Source organism: Monodelphis domestica, chromosome 1, assembly GCF_027887165.1.
Source record: "Monodelphis domestica isolate mMonDom1 chromosome 1, mMonDom1.pri, whole genome shotgun sequence".
In the NCBI taxonomy this organism is placed as follows: domain Eukaryota; kingdom Metazoa; phylum Chordata; class Mammalia; order Didelphimorphia; family Didelphidae; genus Monodelphis; species Monodelphis domestica.
In genome coordinates this window covers 293,436,219-293,457,615 of record NC_077227.1, presented here as the reverse complement: position 1 = coordinate 293,457,615, position 21,397 = coordinate 293,436,219, and the positions used below count along the sequence as shown (strand labels likewise).

The 21,397-nt window shown below is 36.3% G+C and overlaps 1 protein-coding gene across 6 annotated transcripts in view; it reads right to left on the bottom strand.

Annotated features, from left to right (window-relative positions):
• Positions 1-17,335, bottom strand: part of FERMT2 (FERM domain containing kindlin 2) — a 131,411-nt gene extending 114,076 nt beyond the window's left edge. For 3 of the 6 annotated variants that reach the window (XM_007473237.3, XM_001362466.5, XM_003339496.4), the window contains exons 1-2: positions 16,741-17,310; positions 15,921-16,090 (exon numbers count right to left, since the gene is read on the bottom strand). In XM_007473237.3, coding sequence (XP_007473299.1) covers positions 15,921-16,077 — 157 coding nt within the window. In that variant the 5' untranslated portion in view covers positions 16,078-16,090; positions 16,741-17,310. Of the gene's footprint in view, positions 1-15,920; positions 16,091-16,740 lie in introns of all 6 variants that reach the window. The other 3 variants (XM_056811045.1, XM_056811046.1, XM_007473238.3) reach the window with 2 other exon arrangements.
• Positions 17,336-21,397: the final 4,062 nt, after the last annotated feature.

Sequence of the window (21,397 nt, the reverse complement as noted above, 5' to 3'; positions counted from 1 at the left end):
CAGAAAAAAAAAGCTTTATGGGGAAGATTTCCTTTCAAATGTCTGGAAAAAATATGCTTTAAAACTATTCAGAATCAAAATTTAATATGTACCTGAAGATTAATTTAAAGAATAGTAGTGAGTTCCCTAAATCATGATACGCTATGAACTTACATTCTATATCAACCCTTTTATTTTGTACACAGAACTAATTTAACCTTCATTTCTAAGGTACTTAAAAATTCAAAATGTAACTTCCAACAGAAAACTTTATAATGTTAAAAAAACCCCACCATGAATATCATAATATACTTAAGTATATAGCACTATAGAACCTATCATACAACAATGTCATATGTGAAAATATATTTAAAGTTCCAACTTGGTATCCTAAGAACATCTTACTCTTCCTCCCATATCCTATAAAATTAGTCAATAAGCATTTAGTAAGCTCTACAATGCATCCCAGGGACTGAAAATGCAGACAAAAATTAAATAGTCCCTGATGACAAGGCACTAAGATTCTTTCAGAGGGGTAGAGACTATCCCAGTTCCACCTCTAAGATATAAGTAGCCTGGGATAGTAAAATATCTGGAGAAAAACAGATTTGGATGTATTTTCTCTAGTGTCTAGAAATGCTTCACCTGCTTCATTTCAACAACCTATTGCTTCTAACCAAGTTTCAACCCATCTTCCATTCCTCACCCACCCACTCACCAAAAAAAATTCTGGATTCTTTCCACCAATATGATAAGAACCAAGTGAGCTTTTTTTTTTAATTCTCCAAAGATTCTTACTGTAAACAACAATGGGGAAGAAAGTCAAGGGATAAAAATTACAAATAAGGGCAAATGTTACAGAGCTTCAAAAATGCTTAAAAATCCTTTGCATGTATATAGAAATAGGATCTTATTCTTTTTCGATTAACTTCTTATTCTTACCCCACCATCCATTTAGAAAGGTCTTTACTATATTGTTGTCATATAACTAGTTCTCCCGATTCTGTTCATGTCACTCTGCTTAAGTTCATAAAAGTCTTTCCAGATTTCTCTGAAACCATCTCCTTTAATCACTTCTTAGAATACAATATTTATATTCCATAATTGCTAGTCACTTCCCAATTATGGAGATTCCTCAGATTTCCATTCTTCGTCACCTCAAAAAGAGCTGTAAATATTTTTATGTATTCTTAGTCTCTTTTAACTTAAGACTAATCCTTCCTTAAACTACCCTTCCACTAATGCTCCCTTTTTTCTACTTCACTGTTGAGTGAGATGTATTTTTGTACCCAACTATGGGTGTTTGTATTCTTCCATCCTTTGACCAGTTCAGATGAGAGTGAAATTAAAGTGTCAGCAATATTTATAGATGACAACTTTGCATACCCTGATTATACAGGATAATTTTCCTTAACATTACTTCCCCTTCTTCCCTAGTGTAAAAGACTTCCTTTTCCCCCTTTTCCATTCTTTCCTTAAGACATAACAATACTACCCCAATTCTTATCCTTCTCCCTCTATGATTCCTGATAACAATACACATGTATCATCTACCCAAATAAGAATGTAAGTAGTTAATCTTTGTTTAGCCTTAAACATGTTCACTCATGTTTATGTAACTTCCAGAGAACTTGATGAACTAAAGAAAGACTGAAATAGTTTTATGTAACTTCATATGATTGATTGCCTTCATGAGTGAGGGAAAGATCAGAAGAAGAAAATTTGGAACTCAAAATTTAAATGAATGTTAAAAAAATTTTTTTTAAATAAAAACAATGGGAAATTAACACACTTTCTTCATATGGATAACTAGGGGGAAATTATAGGTGTTTCATGTATATAAGAATTATATGAAACTCATCAAATTAAGTACACTTTACCCTTCTCTGTTTCTATGTTTCTAAGCATCCTAAGGATTAAGGACCACAACGTTTAAAAGACATATACATACATACATATGTATAATTGAAAATCCATTACCCTAAGGAAAGAACTCTATTTCCCAGGAATCCACTGACTTCCTATCATTACATACTTTCTGTAGACAGAGAATAAATATCAGGTGGGCAGTCCCGCCTGCCTCTTCCTTTGGCATGTAGCCAGTGGTGATGGTGGTGAGTGGGGATTTTGAAAATGGCTAACCAGTCATGAGAATGTAGTCTTTTATTTTATATCCTCTATTCCTTGATTTTTCTAATGATTATTTAATAAACTCCCTAAAATATAATATTTTTACTATTAAGATTTTAATTTTAAACTTTACACATATATATATGTAACAGAGCACTTAATAAATTATTTCAAAAGTTTAACAATGAAGGTATAAAAGTATTTTTTATAAGAGTATAATTTTGTATTTCATACATATAATTGGTATCAAAATGCTTACCTTCTCATTGGGTAGATGAGGGGCTAGAAGAATTTACAAATGAAAATAATTTTTTTAAAAGAACAAAAATTTTTAAATCAGCTGATACATTTTGTAATTTCTCTGGACTTTCTCAATTGATTTGATTTTAACTTGGCTAAATAAAATATAATTATGCTTCATTAGGCAAAAAATAAGTACTTTCCATGCTTCTGTATTTGTAAAAAAAATAGCCATTTAGAGGCAAATTATTACATGATAAGAGAATAAGATGGAATAAAAATTTCCCTCAACTGTTAACCCCACAATATTTTAACTTATTCTAGAAAACTCCTTGAGAGCAGGGATTATACTTTTCCCCTTTATTTTGCACTCCCAGAGCTTGCCACAGTATTTAGTATATGGTAGGACCTTAATAGATGCTTGCTTACTTGACTTTTCTCCTGCAGAAGTTGCAACACTTTAAGTTATAACATATTTCAACATCTAGTCTTTGTTATTTTACCTCCTTAACAATGATTATCACTTTACATATATATTAATTACAATTCAATATTTTCTCACATCAAAAAAACCTGTAATTACTATAAAGTTTATGTTTATGTAACACTTGTTTTTAAAGTACTTTTTTTAATCAAACCTGAGAAATGCATTTATTGGTATCCAATGGAGATAGAAAAATAAAGGCTCCAAGAAGTGAAAGTATACCGAGGTAATATGTCTGGGACTTAAATCCTAGATTCCTGTTTGGGACTAGAAGATACAGAAAAATCTCCAAACCTGAATTTAGTCAAGTGAGTAAAATCTTTGCCCAAAATACTTTGCAAAAATTTACTTAGTAAAAGATCAATGGATTTGTTTCTTCACTTTATATGTTAATTATCATTATTTTCTCACTTTCCTGACCTATGACAACTAAAAATTTTAGATGTCACCTTGGATGAAAAAAACAATAAAATCTTCATCACTTTTTGAGATTATTCACAGATCTAAGTCATTAATGAATAACAGTTTCAATGTGCTTCATGATGCTAGCAGATACAAGAATTCAGATTATAATTTCTCAAATATCAAGGCACATTATTTTGACCCAAGAATAAAAGCATCTTGTTAGGAGAGTAAAGTTGTAGAAAAAAAGTCTAATACATCAAATACTTTAAACAGCAAAAAGAAACCCAGTAGAATCTTATATTCTCTGCAAAGATGTACAATCTGCTATTATTTTCCAAAAGCTTGTTTATGCATTTCGAACCTTAAATGGGATAAATTAGTCTTATAAAGAATTTGCTCTGCACTTAATGAAAAAGAAAAAACTAAATGGATGAAAATTGTTAATTATCTGGATCGTGTGTAATTGGAAATCTTGTGCTTTTGAACAACATTTCCCAGGAGCCCACTGACTTCCTTTTGTTAGGTGCTGACATAGGCAGGGAGGATAAATTTGGTGGGGATCCTGGTCTCAGGCTCTTTGCTTCCTGTCGCAGCTGTAGTGGAGTGGACTGTTTGAACAGGTAGATTAGCACATGGTTTTATTTTTTAACCTTTTTATTTTGTTACTTCTAGTGATTATCAATATATCTTATAAAATATATTTTAAATTACTGTAGATTAATTTTTACAATCAGTGGTATCAAACTGAAACTGAAATGGGATCCACTAAACAGTGCATAAAGATCTATGACTATATGTTGATTTAGAAAAGCATATTACCTATATTCTAGTGTATTTTCATTTTATTTAATAATTACATTTTAATGTGGCTTAGGCACACTTGGGAGCTATGTGTTTGCTATATCTGGTCTAAATTATAATATGCAGGAGGCAGCTAGGTAGCTCAGTGGAGTGAGAGTCAAGCCTAGAGACAGGAGGTCCTGGGTTCAAATCTGACCTCAGACACTTCCCACCTGTGTGACCTTGCGCAAGTCATTTAACCCCCATTGCCTAGCCCTTACCACTCTTCTGCCTTGGAACCAATACACAGTATTGATTCCAAGATGGAAGGTAAGGGTTTAAAAAATAATAATGATAATAATAATAATAAAAGACAAAACAAAAAGACTTTCAGAACTCAAACTATATTATAAAGCAGTAGTCATCAAAAACAACTAATAAAGAACAGAGATAGATCAATGGAACATTCAAGGGAAAATCAGAAACAGAATTCAATAACACAGTAACTGATTAAGTTGAAAATATAAATTAAGGATAAACTTCCCTTTTTGATGAAAACTACTAGGACAACTAGATAAAAGTCTCACAGAAATCAGGCTTACATCATATCCTACAATACATTCTAAATGGATGTTGTTATTATTCAGTCATATCCAACTCTTGTGACTCCACAGACCATACTATCTATGAAGTTTTCTTGGCAAAGATACTAGAGTGTTTTTCAATTAGCGTCTTTAAAAGATTTAAGATAAAAAAATTAAGTGACTTCTCCTGAGTCACAAAGCTAAGAAGTTTCTGAGACTGGATCTGAACTAGGGTCTTCCAACTCTATCCACTGAGCCACCTACCTGCCTCCTTCTAAATGGACATCTGACCTTAATGCCATACTATTAAAAAAATTAGAAGAGAAACAGATTATATACCTTTCATAGCTATGAGTATATGTATTCTTAACTCAATGAGCAATAGAGGTGATTACAAAAAAATAACTGATTACATGAAACAGAAAAACTTCTACAGAGAAAAAATTAATGCACTTAGGATTAAGAAGGGAAGTTATGGAATAGAAAAAAATCTTTATATCAAAATTCTCTGATAAGGTTTGCTATCTATAAACAGAAGGACAGATATAGGTAAGTAGAAATCTGCATATGTCTTTGTGTATGTGACTAATTGATAACTGGTCAAATGATATAAACCAGTTTTCAAAAGAATCAGAAAGAATTCATATCAAATGAAATAATGTTCCAAATCATTAATAAAGGAAATGCAAATCAAAACAACCCTGAGGTTTTATACCTCACAACTGCAAATTGGCAAAAATGTCAAAAAATGGCAATATCCAATACTGGAGAAATTGTAGAATGATAATACCATTGACGGAGCTGTGAAAAATTATAATTGTGTTGGAAAGGCAAATAACGTGACTTAAGATGCCCAAACTCTTTGAACTAGAGATCCCATTACCAAGCCTATACACCAAAGAAGCCACTAATAAGAATAAAGTCCCCATATATTCCAAAATAGCAGCATTTCTTTGGGATAGCTAAGACTTGGGGAATGGCTAAATAAATTGTAGTATATTCATGCAATTTAATATTACTGTGCTACAAGAAATGATATGTGATTAATATAGAGAAGCATGGAAAAAATGTATATGAACTAACAAGAGTGAAATAAGCAAGAGTAATTATAGCATTGTAATGGAATGAATATTTTGCACAACAAAAAAGTAAAAGTAACAAAATTATAAAGCAGGACTGCAAATGAAGAGATGAGGATATCCCCAACCCACTCCTCTGGAGGTAGGAGGTCCTCACAGGTGTTACACATTGTATATTTCCAGACTTTTCCAATCTAAACAGTTGTGCTAAATTTTTTTCCCTTTCTAAAAAATACTATTTGTTTCTCTTTGGGTGAAGGACACTTGGGATAATTATATAAGAAAAACGAAGACACCAATAAAAATCTATTTTTGAAAAAGAACTTCAAGAAGCTAACAAGACTATACCAACAATAGTAGGTCTATTGTTATCTTTCACCTCTATCTAAACATACATGTTCTTTGGGAATAAAGCCATCTTGGACATGGAAACTAAGTTTCTTTGGGATTATGTTACTATTTAAGATTAATCTCTTTAGTTTTCTTTGATCTTTCTAAATAATCTCTAGAAGAGATGCTGGGAAAATAATTTTTAAAAGCATCTCATATACAAAGAAAGAACCGAAGAAGTCTGAAGATGAATGCATACTATTTTTCTACTTTATTTTCTTCTTTTTTTTGTGAATGTGTCTTCTAATGACCAATATGGTCATGTTTTATATAGCTGGAATATAATTTATATAAGCTAGAGTATATTTTATATAAGTTGGAAAATATGGCTCAGAATCAAGAAGTGAAAGAGGGTAAAGGGCTGTGGACCACCAAGGAGCCTTACATCAATAAACCATGAAAAAGACTTTTTGAAAAAGAAAGCTGGAAGACACTGTACATGATAAGCACCAAACATCCTAAGAAACGAAAATGAATATATTTTAACAGAGAGGAAATGACAACTAACAATGTGGAGGTTGTTTCTGAATTAACTACTAAACTATAAAGCAAACATCAAAATTGACACCAAATTAGAGAATGAGAAGATAATAGTTTGCAACCTAACCTCTTTTAATCGGCTACTGATGTCAAAAAACAAGAACTAGATAAAGAAACAATCAATTGTAGGATTTAAATTAATGTCCAATACTTCAAGTATTATATTTTATAAAGTTCATTATCTAACAAAATAGAACCACATGACTAAGTTTTTCTACCTGCTCAAAAAGCCCACTCCACCAAAGCCATAACAGGAAGAAAAGAGAGAGATGGAATTCCACAGAATTTATATCCTGACTATGTCAGCATGTAACAACAGGAAGAGAGTGGACTGATGGGAATCATAGTTTTTTTTATGGTAAGAGATTCTAATTACACACTATATATAAACTATTACTATCTCCTATAAAAATTTTGATATAAAGATTGGGCCAAAATAACCTTAAAAAAGGTGAAGTCAACAAATATTTAATCTCTTTGTCAAATACAAAGCCAGATTAGACTATGAGTTTATCATAAAATCTTAGAGAGGCTTAAATTTAATCACAAACTCAACCTAAAATGTAATCAGTTTTTTTTATTTGTGAAATTAGGGTTATGTAACTTTTGTTTTAAAATTACCAAAAATGATCTTTAAAAAATTCTTAAAACTATTTCCATGGTACTTTTTAGAAAAGTATGAGAACTCATTGTGGCACATGTCCAAAATAATGAGATCAGACAAATCACTTTTAACCTTTATATTTTGTCAGCATGCTCTCTTAATATGATAGATAATACATATTAAAATCATAAAATAACTTTCTTTTCAAAATCAAGTCCCTCTTGTGAAATATATCACTTAACCACGGAGTTTAATGAAGAAGAGAACAAAAAATAACTAGAAATGAAGTGAATAGATAATAGAGCAAAAATGGTGATTTTCAGACCGTTTCCTGCCTCTCTACTTGAGTCATGGACTATAAAGAGAAAACTTTCATAAGATGCTAAATAACTAAGAGACTCTACAGGATCAATGGGGAACATAAACTAAATGAGGGCAGGGATTGTCCTCACTGTGGATTTTTTGTCTTTCTATGGCCAACGCATAGCATATTGCCCTTCTTCCCTTTCCAGTTCTGGTAAACCTTACTCTACTCCATATACTGTGATCCAATGACACTAGATTCCTTGCTGGATTCCTAGAACAAGAAACTCCATCTCTTGACCCCAAACACTTTCACTGATTATCCCTCATGCATGGAACTCTCTCATTATCTTCACCTCCTTGCTTTCTGCAAGTCCCAACACCTGCAAGAAGACTTTCTTGGCTGTTCTCTGTGAAGTCCTTCTCAAATAATCTCTAACTTATTCTGTTTATGCCTAGTTTGTACATAGTCGTTGCATCTTGTTATACCTATTAGACTATTTAGCATTGACAGCACAGTTCTTGACTATTTGCCAAGTACCTGAAAAATATTTGTGGATTTGACTAATTTGTTCATAGCAAGTTATCAATATTTGCAAATATTTGTTGATTTGTAAAGAAAAAGCTTAAAAACTGATCAATAATCAAACACAACTCTAGAGGATCGATTAGAGGTACATGAAACAAATACTTTCCAACATGACTAAAGCATGGATGTGTTTTGCAAAGAAAGGGACAAGACAAGAATTATTGCATTAGCAAGGAACTCTCTGATGAGAAAATTCCCTCAACCAAAACAGGTCAGAGTTCCTTCTCTGAAAGTTAAATTTCTTCAAGATTTACCTTAGGGGACAGCTAGATGGCTCAGTAGATAGAGCCAGGCCTAAAGACAAGAGATCCTGGATTCAAATGTGGTCTCAGACACTTGGTGCTGTGTAACCCTGGGCAAGTCACTTAACCCCAATTGCTTAGCACTTACCACTCTTCTGTCTTAGAACTAATACTTAGTATTGATTCTAAGATGTAATCTAGAGCACTGAGAGGTTCAGTGATTAGCAGTAATTAGTTGATTCAGGATCACAAATCTGGTATTTATCATATGATATTTGAACTCCCTAGCTTAATAATAGCTCTCTATCCATAATGATTCCCCACCACCCCGCCTCATTTTTCACAACCATCCAAGGGAGAGGTTTTGTTTTGTTTTGTTTTAATTAGGGAAAGGAGCTTAAAGGCTCTTGGTGATAGTGATGCAAGCAATGAAGCATCAAAACACACACATACCACCACAACAAAACAACCACCAGTTCAGAGAAAAACAAAAACAAGCAAGCCAACTTTGAAAATAAAATGTTACATTTTACTATGGGCTTTGAAAAAACTTTACATGTGTACTGATATTTTTCATGTTCTGTTTTTCTCCTTTTCAGATAGACATTTCAACTGCAATATACTTTTGGGAATTTCATTTATAAGAAGAGTCTCAACTACAAATACAATATTCTTTGCATTGCTGATATGTTACAAATCTCATTCATTTCTGCCCACTGAAGGATTTTTTTTCAGGAACACATTTCAAATTCTATAATGTAAATCAATGAGAAAATCAAATGCTATTAATAAAATTTAACTCTATACATACCTACAAGAACATGATGTAAAAAAAGTTTGGTCTAATTATTCATGAGAAAAATCATATAGGTTAAAAAAATGTGTTTTGTACTATCCATCATATGCAGTCATACACAAAATCTAACAAATATTTATATCTTAGAAAAACATTCCAAGTGTACAATGAGCCCAAGAATTGAAGAGAAGGAAAAAAATGAGCTGGATTTCTTTTCAGATGTTGTGTAGTTCTATTTATCCCACATTTCTACTTGGAAAAAAAAAAGTCCTCCTTTTTAACAGTGTTTTTTCCAATAAAGAAGTATGTATGCAAGTTATAAAGTATACACCTCTCCAAAGATTTTAAGTTGTGAGTCATTCAAAAAAGCAATAAAGAATCACATGTGGCCATATATTTTTTCTTTTTTTTTTAAACGCTTACCTTCCAGCTTAGAATCAATACTGTGTATTAGTTCCAAGGCAGAAGAGTGGTAAGGGCTAGGCAATGGGGGTTAAGTGACTTACTCAAGGTCATATAGCTAGGAAGTGTCTGTAGCCAGATTTGAACTTAGGTCCTATCTCCTGGCCTGGCTCTCAATCCATTGAGCTACCTAGCTGTCCCCCATATATTTTCAGTGTATAACAAATTGACAAACTGCTGAACAAAAAAAAAAAACATCAGGAAGATATGTGAATAACAAAAGGGAGGTTGGGCCAGTCATGTAATATTACGTATATATATATTAACTATTACAAACAACCAGTCTCTCTATTCCACTTGAGATGTATTGGAAAGGTCCCCAGCCTACAGGAATCCTCTGTTGAGGATTTAAAGGAAGCCAAGATCAGTCCCATTGGCACAGATGGGTTATAACTATACAGATTTTTGAAATGTACACAAATCATTTAGATCCTAAATTCAATGATAATATTTGGTTCTTATCAGGAAGCAGAATTAATAAAGAATAGACTTGGGGACCAGAAGACCTATGAAATAGTCTTCAAACCCCCTCTTACTGGTCATGTGATTCTAAGTAAGCGCCTTGATCTCTCTAAGCCTCAATTTGCCCTTCTTTAAATGAAAACTTGTTATATACTATCAGGGAGGAGGAGTATCTCTGGTATGGAGGGCTTGTCGTGCCCTCCTAGGGCAGCTCTCCAGCCTCTGACCCTCACCTGACACCCAGCTCTCACTTGTGGCTCCTAGTAGCTGCTAGCATGCGGCAGCGACCACACCCCGGGCAATGGCTTCGACAGGCCAGCCAAACCTTGTGAGGATAGCCATCGGGTCATAGACCCCTGGTGAACTAAGGCTTTGCTCACCCAGCATGTGAAGACTGCTTTGGCCAAACAGACGGAAGAAACCAACAAGAAGGTTCAATAGCTGAAGAGGGCAACGCAGCAAAGCACTGTGGAGTGCTTAGGGCGTATTGGAGCACAAAAGACAACATGGCCATCCAATGCAGCTGAGGAAGTCTCCAGGTGTAACGACTTTTCGTGCCACTGGACCCAGGCTTCCAACACCAAGAGAGCGGGACTGTCTCTGTGCATCGACTTTTCCACTTAAATCTTCATGCACAGGTGTCTTTGTGCACAAAAACGCACAAAGACAATCGTCATCCTCGGTTCGAGAGACAACCAACAACATATTAAACAAGTTCAAAATATAAAAGATAACATTCCATTTTAATGAACTTAACTATTATTTACTTTGGTGAATTATTGAAATAAAGCAAGTGCTTCCACTTATGCTAGACTGCAGCTTTGCCACAAAGCTACCCTGAAAGACTGATGACAGTAGGAAAGTCAGTAGGGCCTATTATATTACAGTTCTAAAACAACTAACCTCAAAACTTCCAACCCCAAAAGCCATTCTTTTTTTATCTTCCTTGATTTCCTTGCATACTGATCACCTCTTACTACTATAAAAGGTTCTCTTCCCTCAATTCCTAAGATAAAACACCCCCCTAGTTCTCCTACATTTTTTTTTCTGTTATTAGTCCCCTTATCTTCTTCCTGAGCCTTCAATCCTTCAGAAATACCTACCTCTGTTCTTGATTTTCTCTCTAAACTCTCCCTTGACAATGTATGCTCCCCATACTTTCAGTATCTCTTCCTTTATGGAGATGCCTACCAAATTTTTCCCTCTAGTCATTTGCTTTCTGAGATCCTACCCCCTTATTTCCTATAAGATATACAACTGCCCATAAGATCATTTTTGGCTAACTCACCATCATCTCAAAATAAACATATCCCCAAACCAAGCTCATTCTGTTTCCCTGAAAACATTTCTTTCCTTTTTTGGGGGATCAGATTTATGATTTCACTGCTACAGGGAATTCCCCCTACCAGTATTAGTAGGCTCCTGCTTTTCTACTTAATAATTCTAGGGAGTTGGGGGGAAAGGAGGGGTTAGGGAAGGAAGGGCTGAAAGACTAAATGATTTGTCCAGTCATATAGCTAGCATATTACTAGAAGTAGGACCTGATCATGTCTTCTTGACTCTAGGGCTGGCTTTCTATCATCACAATGCTTTTTCTTCTGATTTTCTAATTTCAGGTCTTCCATGTTCACAACTTTGGAATTATTTTTTATTCTTCCTCTGTCATATCTAATCATGTTCCAAGTCCTGATATCTCCATTTCTACATCACCTGTCAATTAATCAATAAGGACTTTTTAAAGCTCTAGCTTCACTGAAACCAGGCACAGTGCTAATTAATCACCAAGAACACTAAGAAAGGCAAAATATAATCCTTGCCCTCAAGGAATTCATATCCTAAGGGAGAGATAACTTGCAAATAATTCAGCACGTAAAAGATATATACAATATAAAGGTTAGATAAGGTAATCTCAGAGGGAAAATACTACTAGCAGCACAAAACCAGAAGTCTTTTTGATTGAGGCAGGATTTGAACTAAATCTTAAAGGAGGCCAGGAAAGCCAGGAAGAGGGAGAGCATTTCAAGTTTGGGGCTCAGGGGAGATGGTGTCAAGTTTGAAGAACTGCAAGTAGGCCAGTAGAGCTGGATCAGACTATGGAGCAGGGAGTAAAGCTTAAGAAGACTAGAAAGTTGGGAAGGGGCCATGTTATGACAGACTGTAAATGCCAAATAGATCATTTTAAATTTGATCCTAAAGGTAACAAAGAGCCACTGGAATTTACTGAGAAGGGAAGAAGAGAGGAGTTAAAACACAATCAAACCTAAGATTAGGAAAATCTCTTTAGCAGCTAAGTGGAAAAGGGACTGGAGTAAGGAGTGACTTAAGGCAAGGGCACCAACAAGAAAGTTAATGTTGACACCCAAATACAGGTCCTCATGACTATCGACATGGATAAGACATGGATAATTTCAAGTTTCATATAGGTTTTCCTGCTTCAATTCACAATCTGGTGCCTTCCCACTTTTCCAATCTCTTTTTTCCTATTACTCCAGACATTAAGTACTCATGTTCTAGACATATGCATGCATGCATACACCCTCCATGGACCTGCTGAATATCTCCTTATTCTTTAAAACCTCATTCCAGTTTTATCCTGCCAGGAAGTTTTTCTCTGATTCCAATCCCTCTATTAGACTAACTTCCTTGAAAACAGAGATTATGCCCTACCTATAGCACCTACCTCAGTGTTCTATAATGTAAAATGTAAAATACTTTGCAAACTTTAAAATGCTCTTAGTTATTATCGTCATTTAAATTTTCTAACTACCCCAAAATCTAGTACAGTGTTGTATAATCAATGTTCTATATATTTGTTATTACCCTAACAACAGCACTCTTAGTTCATATTATAAAACAAATATAATTCCTCTTAAAACTGATTTTTCTAATAAGGGCCATTTATCAAAAGCACAAGAATCCCTGAGACAAACATTTGTTTCCTTTGGAAGAAAAAAAAAAACCAAGGACTTCACATTGGTCCTTTCATTCCTCAATTCCAAATACTAATCTAACATTAGTTTTGGACTGTGAAGGGCCACAATTTTTTAAACTTTAGCAAACAATATTAAGATACTGTTTATAGTTACAATCCTAATCACCAATATTTTAAGTGGACTAATTAAGAAATAGATATTAGATAATAATTAAATTTTTTGACAGAACTCAATAAAAATCTAATTTCCAAATGGTCACATTACAGACTTGTTCTAACACTATTCTCAGAATCTACTAGAAGCAGCAACCTAACAAATGAGCATACCTTGTAATGAGGTTCTTTTGAGATTTCTCACTTTTCCCAATCTTGTCCTCTCTCACTTGTGCTTACATTCAAGCTGTGTCCTATTTATGGAATGGATTCTTTTTGCCATCTTTTACTAAAGGCTTTTCAAGGTATGTTCAAGTGCTATCTTTTCAATGAAATTTACCCTGAAGTAATCTCTTTCCTCAGAAATCTCAAGCATTTTATTTATATTTATCTCTACAATTTTTGTTAATGTTTTATAATTATTTTTGTCCATGCCTCATCTTTTGTACTAGACCACAAGATTCTTCAGTGCAGAGGACTGTATCTTGTTTCATTTATCAGGCAATAATATGTTGAATTAAATAAAAAATTCTTGAATATAGTTCAAAGCACACCCCTGGTTATTCTGCTATGCAGATTGCCAGGTTTCAATGTGTTGAGAATTCAGTAGATTTAAACCCAGTAATTCCTAATATTCCACCATATATATATATATATATGTATATATATATATATAAAAAATCAACTTCTCTACATCTCCCTTATTATGACAAACTACTCTTAAATGTTTGAAATGTTTAATAGAATGTCACTAATTTTTTTTATCATGACCACACAGTAAACCACACATTAATACATGGGGAGAGGGAAAAAAACATAAGCCATAACCCCTTAAAATGTTTTTCTTAAATAAATTAAGTAAGCTACTCAATATTTTGTTTTAGATGAATATTCAAGATAAAAGCAAATGGCCTTTGAGGGGCAGCTAGGTGTCTCAGTAGATAGAAAGCTAGACCTGGAGATGGGAACTCCTGGGTTCAAATCTAAACACAGACATGGACTACCTGTGTGACTCTTGGAAAAATCACTTAATCCCAAGGGTCAAGACCTTACTGATCTGCTTTAGAAATAATACTCAATATTGACTGTTAGTCAAAATGTTAAAAAATATATAGCCTTTATCATCTGATCATCAGTGCAAAGTCAAAGATTCCTGAATATTATGTAAGAAGGCTTCACCATCCTCCTTTGACTGGATCAAGCTAGTCTGTGTCTGCACATTTAGTATTACTTTAAGAAATTGCGCTTAACATAACTTAGATTCTTATTAAATATATATTTAGCATCTTCTTTGCATAAAAAATATAAAGATGCAAATAAATAATAAGCACCAACTATGTGCTTATCAAAATGTAATACTTTCCCATGTAAACAATGTTATAAAATACAGTTAAATGAAATGTAGGAACTTATGCAATAAATGGGTTTCTGAGGCAATAAAAAACAAGGAGCCAAAAACCCATTGATAACACTATTTCTGTAAAGAAATGTGTTCCAAGTTTCAAATATCTGACTTACCATTTACTCTACAGGGTTAGTGTGAGGAAGGTGTATAATCCATAAAATGCTAGGGACATGTACTGCTATTGTTGTTGCCCTTTAGGGACAAGACCGTTTCTTCTTAAGATAGGGACATAGTGGATATTTATACTAAAAAGTAATATAAATGCTAAGTGCCAAAATAGTGTCCTTGATATAGCAGCCCACTCTTATACAGGTAATTGGCAAAATTAATCTATTATAGTGAAAAGAGCATTGAATATTAAGTCGAAACAAGAGCTCAAATAGTGCCTTTCGGCTCTTATGGGCCTCAAGATTCCTCATCTACAAATTGACATTAAAACTAGATGTCTTCTAAGTTTTCATCCAGTTCTACATTTATTATTCTAGAATATACCATTGAACTTTATATATGTGTATATATATATAAACTTAGGAGGGGGCAGCTGGGTAGCTCAGTGGATTGAGAGCAAGGCCTAGAGACGAGAGGTCCCAGGTTCAAATCTGAACTCAGACACTTCCCAGCTGTGTGACCCTGGGCAAGTCACTTGACCCCCATTGCCTAGCCCTTACCACTCTTCTGCTTTGGAGCCAATACACAGTATTGACTCCAAGTTGGAAGGTAAGGGTTTTTAAAAAAATAAATAAATAAAATCATAATAATAATAATAATAATATAAACTTAGGACTCCAGAGATTCACAGTTTACTGCAAGATTGCTTCCAAAAGACATCTTCGGCATGCTATATCACTAATATAATACTCATGCTATCATAAGTTTCACATTTTAGGATCCTCTAAAATACTAGATTTCACATTAAGTCAAACTATACCAATATTCTGATACAGGAAAATCTAAGAATTTTTTTAAAAAAAGGCCTTTTTTAATCATACCCAACACAAGTATTTGGGTTATTCTTTTTATGCTCTAACACTAAGTTTTAAACTAGTAATTACTTGGAAGTCAGTAAATAAAAAACCTCCAATAGTCATTCTACCAAAGATTTCATAGTAGTAACACTAGTCAGTTGAGAGACATAAAGATCACTGAATTTGCAAAGATACCCGTAAATTAAGATATTTTTATATAATCAAGATAGAAGCCCCTCAAAACAGAGGGTGAACATTGTCCTACCTCGACCCCACCCCCAGCCCCCCACACACAAACACAAAAGGGACATTCCAGCTTCTTCAATCCTTGGAACAAACACTTAGAATACGGACAGACATTTACTACTTATGGCCTTTTTTAAAGGGACAACTTACCAAGTTTTTCCACCAACTTGAGCATCACCCCCCCAATATGTACCTCCCCTGTAACTCTCAGGGTAACATCACGGTTCAGATCCGTCACATGGACACTCAATTCCCATGTCCCATCCGCATAGCAGCCATCTGGCATCCTTATCCCGTCCAGAGCCATAGCTAGCTCCTTCCTGTGAGTAGAAAGGAAATGGCACTCATAAGAGTTACTCCCCAAAATGAAGAAAAATCCCACTGAGCCCTAAAAGGCAGGGCTGAGGAAAACAGAAAAGTAATACTAAAGGAAAACTCATACTCAACAGTGCAAGAAGCTCCCCTTACTTTAGAGAGCTCAGTCTCAAGTATGATGTATGCAGATGAGTCTGAGAGCAGGAGTATGGGGGCTATCGGTCCCTACAGGCCCTTCCCCCCCCCCCAAAAAAACTATTCCCTGTGTCCTCGGACCAGTCCAAAGGGATAGGGGGATAGGGGTGGGGAGAGGAGACTGAGCTGGAAACCTCCCTCACACAACACAGAATATGCCTACCCTGGGCGAAGCCAGGCAACAGGGCCCCAGCCCCGCCCGTTCTCCCCACTGACAGAAGCCCGCTTAGGCTGGGCTCCCAAGTCCCATTGGAAGCCACCGAACCCGCTCCGCCTCCTGCGAGAGCCAGGACCGTTCTATTCACCTGTCTACCCCACAGCCACCCGGCCCAAAAAGTCACCCTCTCGGGGCAGAAACAAAAAATCCCGCTCACCGAGTTCCTCCCCCTCCCCCGCCCTACCCCACCCCAGTTACAAAAACATAAAACTAACAAAAAATCCCCCAGACAGGTCCCCTCACCGTGTGAATCCGCCTACTCTCGGCCGGCACTAGGCGGGCAGGGAAGTCAGACGAGGTTAGGGCCACGAAGAAGCCCAGCAGCGGCAGACTCGCAAGACGCCCTCCGCGTCCCCTATCTTCAGTCCCTGATGGCTCAGCGAGTTATGTCCTGGCCAGAATAGCTAATGGAGTCTGGGAGTCCCAGTCCCGTCCCCTTCTCCTCCCAACCCACTTCCAGCGGCTCAGCTCCACCCCTCTCCTCCCACCTCTTCTCCTCCCCCTGGATGTCCGGCGTGATGGCTGGGCCCTTTCTTCTTCCAGGGAGGACAGAGAAGCGGCTTCTGCGTCAGGTTCCGATTAGACCAGGTCGGCTATTCCCCACCAAGCTCCCACTCCAAGCCAAAAAGCAGAAGGAAAGGAGTCCGCTAATTTAAGGGATGGTAGGGTTGGGTGGGGTGATCTGAGAGAAGTTTCGGGGAATGGTTTTAGGGAAGGTGGGAGGTACGAGAAGCTGGAGGGGCGGGAGGGGGGCGGTGAGGCGGGCTGTCCGCAACCGCAATCACGGCCCCGTGGAGCCACTGCCCTTTTATGGAAATGAAGGACCCAGTGCAGGGAGGGAGTCCAACATCCGGGCTTTCGGCAGCTGGATCTTGAGGAGAGGGGAGGGGCGTGTGGGTCTTCGCTCTAGGGGTGGGTGAGTCGGTGGGTGGAAAAGAAACTTCTCTTAACTAGCTCTTCATTCTAGTGGAAAAGGATTAGCCAAATTCCTTCTTCCTATTCTTATTCTTCTTTCCAAGGGGAGAGAGGAGGAGGAATTTTCTCTGTGAGAAAAAGCCATAGAAAATTCCCAGGACAAGATTTCTTCTTTGGGAAGTAAAGTTTCCTCTGGTTATATCCAATTTCTCAATCTCAGAAACTAACCAAATGTAGTTTTCCCGGGCCCTTGAGTGTACCACGCCCAAGGTGGTGCCACGCCCCAGGATACCGAAAATTGTAAAAGGGAGGTGGCGGGATTGCTTTGTCCTTCTGTATGATATTCCTGGGTTTTACCCTGAATCTCTAAAGCAAACTATCAAGCGATCAGTTGTAAACAGTTGAAAAAGAAAAAATTCCCTAGCCAGTTCCAAACCCCTTCCCGAAGGCTCTAAAAATTGAGAGGATTGTGAACAAGTGTAATCTACTACTGACCAGTCTTCAGAGGAATAATCTACACCTCCAAACTGAAATCAGAGAAATTTGCATTTGACTTTATCACTGTCTTCCAAATTAGGATATTCAAGTAATAGCCCTATTATTTATCCACTGAAACTATCCATTATGTCACACTTGTGAGTAGTCCTTCTGACAACGAATGTTCCATCCCCTTTATAACTTAAGAGGTTTCTAGAATTGCTTTGGCAGAAAAATGTAGCATTCTGTAGCTTAATCTGGTGAGAAATTTTTCTGGTCATAGCTAGGTTTAAGACTGATAGGATGCTGCAGAACTTCTTTGGCAAAGCCTTTCAAAATCTACCTCTTCCTTTGTTCACCCATCAGAGCAAGACTTAATGGAGCACTCTACTATACTCTTGGTTAAACAAAAAAGCAAGTATTATACCATATACTGTACTCAATTAAGTATTATACTCCTTTAACCTACTGTCACTTCACCCTTTTGAGCATTTAGTGGATAGGATCATGCATTTATTAATGTTTTACAATTCACTGAACAAGTAACAAGTAAGGTCAACCGCCTAAGGATAATGAAAATTCCCTCAGTGTTTAACAAATTCTCCCAAGGACATCCCAGTGATGCAACAAATCCCTACTGGTTATCATCAAACCTCTATTTCCTGACCCTTATTAGCTAATTTCTCATTTCCATTCCCTTCAGTATCTCCTACCCACTCCTCTCTCCCTCAGTGTCCCACTCTTTCTACTGTGCTCTCTGGAGTGTCTACTCATTAGGCAACAAACTTGCTTTCATCTTACTTCCCCCCCCCCCCTTTCCCTTTCCATCCATCTCCTGCCTCTCACTGAGCCTCGGATCCCATCTGCTTCTGTAGCCTCCAGGGTTGTCCTTTCCAGAAATGGTGTCCATTCACTGCAACCTCTCCCTTTGCTCCCCATTCACTGGTTGAGAGGAGAGAGTTCGAATGCTCCTTGCTCCTCATTGCCAGTCTAGGTTCTTCTTCCACTCCATTTAGTCAGTAGCTAGCTTTTGTATCCTTCAGGTTCATTCAGTCCACCTAAACAAAATTATGGTAGCTTTGATCTTTGGACCTCCCTTCTTTTCTCAATAAGTTCAGGGCCTGACATAACAGGTTCAAAGTCCCTGTCCTCATATTAAAAATCAACATACACATTGATACTCCTTCAAATACTCTTACCACAATTCCTCAACTTACTTATTTCCCATGATCTCCTCTGCTCTACTTCATCCATATACAAAGATGGTTATGTACATAGTTTTAACATCACCAAGAAATGATCCATTTGTTGATGTCCTTTGAAATGTCCTCAATTGATAATCTAATAGGATTCTACCCCCACCCTCTCTTCTTATACTGAGCCCTGCTCTTTGTCCACTTGCACAACCCCTAATTTCTTTCCCATGCTCTTACTCCTGAACTACCTATACTCTCCTTTACCCATCTTGATTTCTTAGTGAACCAATTTAACTGCATTATCTTCTTATCTCTTTTATGCCTGCTGCATAATCAGTCTTATATTAATAATTTTGCCCTGCCAATCTTCAGCCTGGGATCACTCACTCTTATCTACTACCTTCAGTCCTACACATACACTACTGAATGAAGCTAGAGAAAATCACAAAACTGCTATGATCTTATGTTATGTAACCTCAGTTGAGACCTCACCTCTACAAGACAATTCCTTTATACCTCCATAATTAATTCACTATCCTCTTTATAACTTCCAAACATTTCCATCCCCTTTCAACGGTCTTTCTCCCACTTTTTTCAACCAAGAACCTTGCCCCATATTTTACTGAAAATTTGAGGCCATTTGCTAAGACCAAATTTCTCCACTCTTTCTCATTTCATATCATCCAAATGTTTTCTTTCACTATATCCTCCACCATTTTCTTGCATGAAGGACACTTTTCCAGACCAAGGTAAATCTCTCTACATTCACCAATAATACCATTCCATTCCATCTCTTCCAGCAAATTGCCCCATTTTGTCTCTACTCTATTCTCTCCCTATCTACTAGCTGCTTCCTTACTGTCTACAAACTTGTCCCATTTTTTTCCTCAGCCTCAAAAACCCCTCATTTGATCCAGCCTCAAAAACCCCTCATTTGATCCATTTACCCCTGCTAGTTACAATGTGGTCTCTCTCCTCTCTTTTTGTGGTTAAACTTCTTGAGAAGGCTATCAACAGTAGATGCCTCCATTTCCTTTCTTCTCACTCTCTTCCTAACTCTACAGTATGGCTTCAGACTATATCATTCATGATATTTATCATAAAATTATTCTTTCCAAAATTACTAATAATTTCTTAGTTACCAAATCAAATAGATTTTTCTCATTTCTCATCTTTCTCTTCAAATTTTGACATTATCAGTCACTTTCTTGATACTCTTCTATGTTTTCATGACACTAGTCTTTTTTCCTTACCACCCCTCAGTTACTTTTGCTAGATTTTCATCTAGGTTATACCTGCCCTCTAACACACTGTGGGTGTCCCACAGTACTCTCCTAAGCCCTCTTGTTTCCTCCCCCTATATGATTTCTTTTAATGATCTCATCAGTTCTCATGGATTTGATTGTCATCTCTTAAGAGGCATTCCTCTTTCTTAATCATCCATTTTTTCATCCTAGCATCAATCTGTGCCCTCTGTTTATATAGTTTCCTTCTAACTACTATAATAATAATGAAGTTCTTAAGAGTTACATATATCATCTTCCCATATAAGAATGAAAATAGTTTGACCTTTTTAAGTCCTTTATGAATCCTCTTTCATGTTTACCTTTATATGCTTCTCTTGAGTCTTGTGTTTGAATATCATATTTTCTACTCAGTTTTGGTCTTTTCATAAAGTCCTTTATTTTATTAAATAACCATTTTTTTCTTCTGAAGGATTATACTCAATTTTGGTGAATAGGTTGTTCTTGGTTGTAATTCTAGCTCTTTAAAAAAAAAAATTTAAAACCTTTACTTCCATCTTAGAATCAATACTGTGTATTGGTTCCAAGCTAGAATTTGATTATAATACTCTTGGAAGTTTTTATTTGGGGATCTCTTTTAGGAAAATTTTTGGACTTATTGGTAGAGAATTTATTTGGAGGAAACCATTTCCCCTAAGTCTAGTGGTTCTTCTGCCAGAAACCCTCTTGGACTAAGGTAATTCAAAGATTTTCATCTGTCACTTTGGGTTATTTAGTTCAGCCAAGCCCAGACTTTCCTTTTCTTTTGCTAATCACTAGTGGGAAGATCAGGATAGAGTCAGATATCCTGAGGAAGGGTTTTATGTAGAATAGGGAGCTATAGGCAAGGCCAAGAGAAGAAACCAAAGGCTCTCCTTAAACCAGAGACTTAGAAGTTGGGTGGAGTTAGTTTTAAGAGTGTTGGGGTCCTAGCTACCAGCTTCCCTTATTCCCTTTATAAAATAAGCTTTGTTTTTTAGAAGCCAAGGGGTTTGTGCTTTACTGGCCCTGGGAAGTTCCTAGATGGGT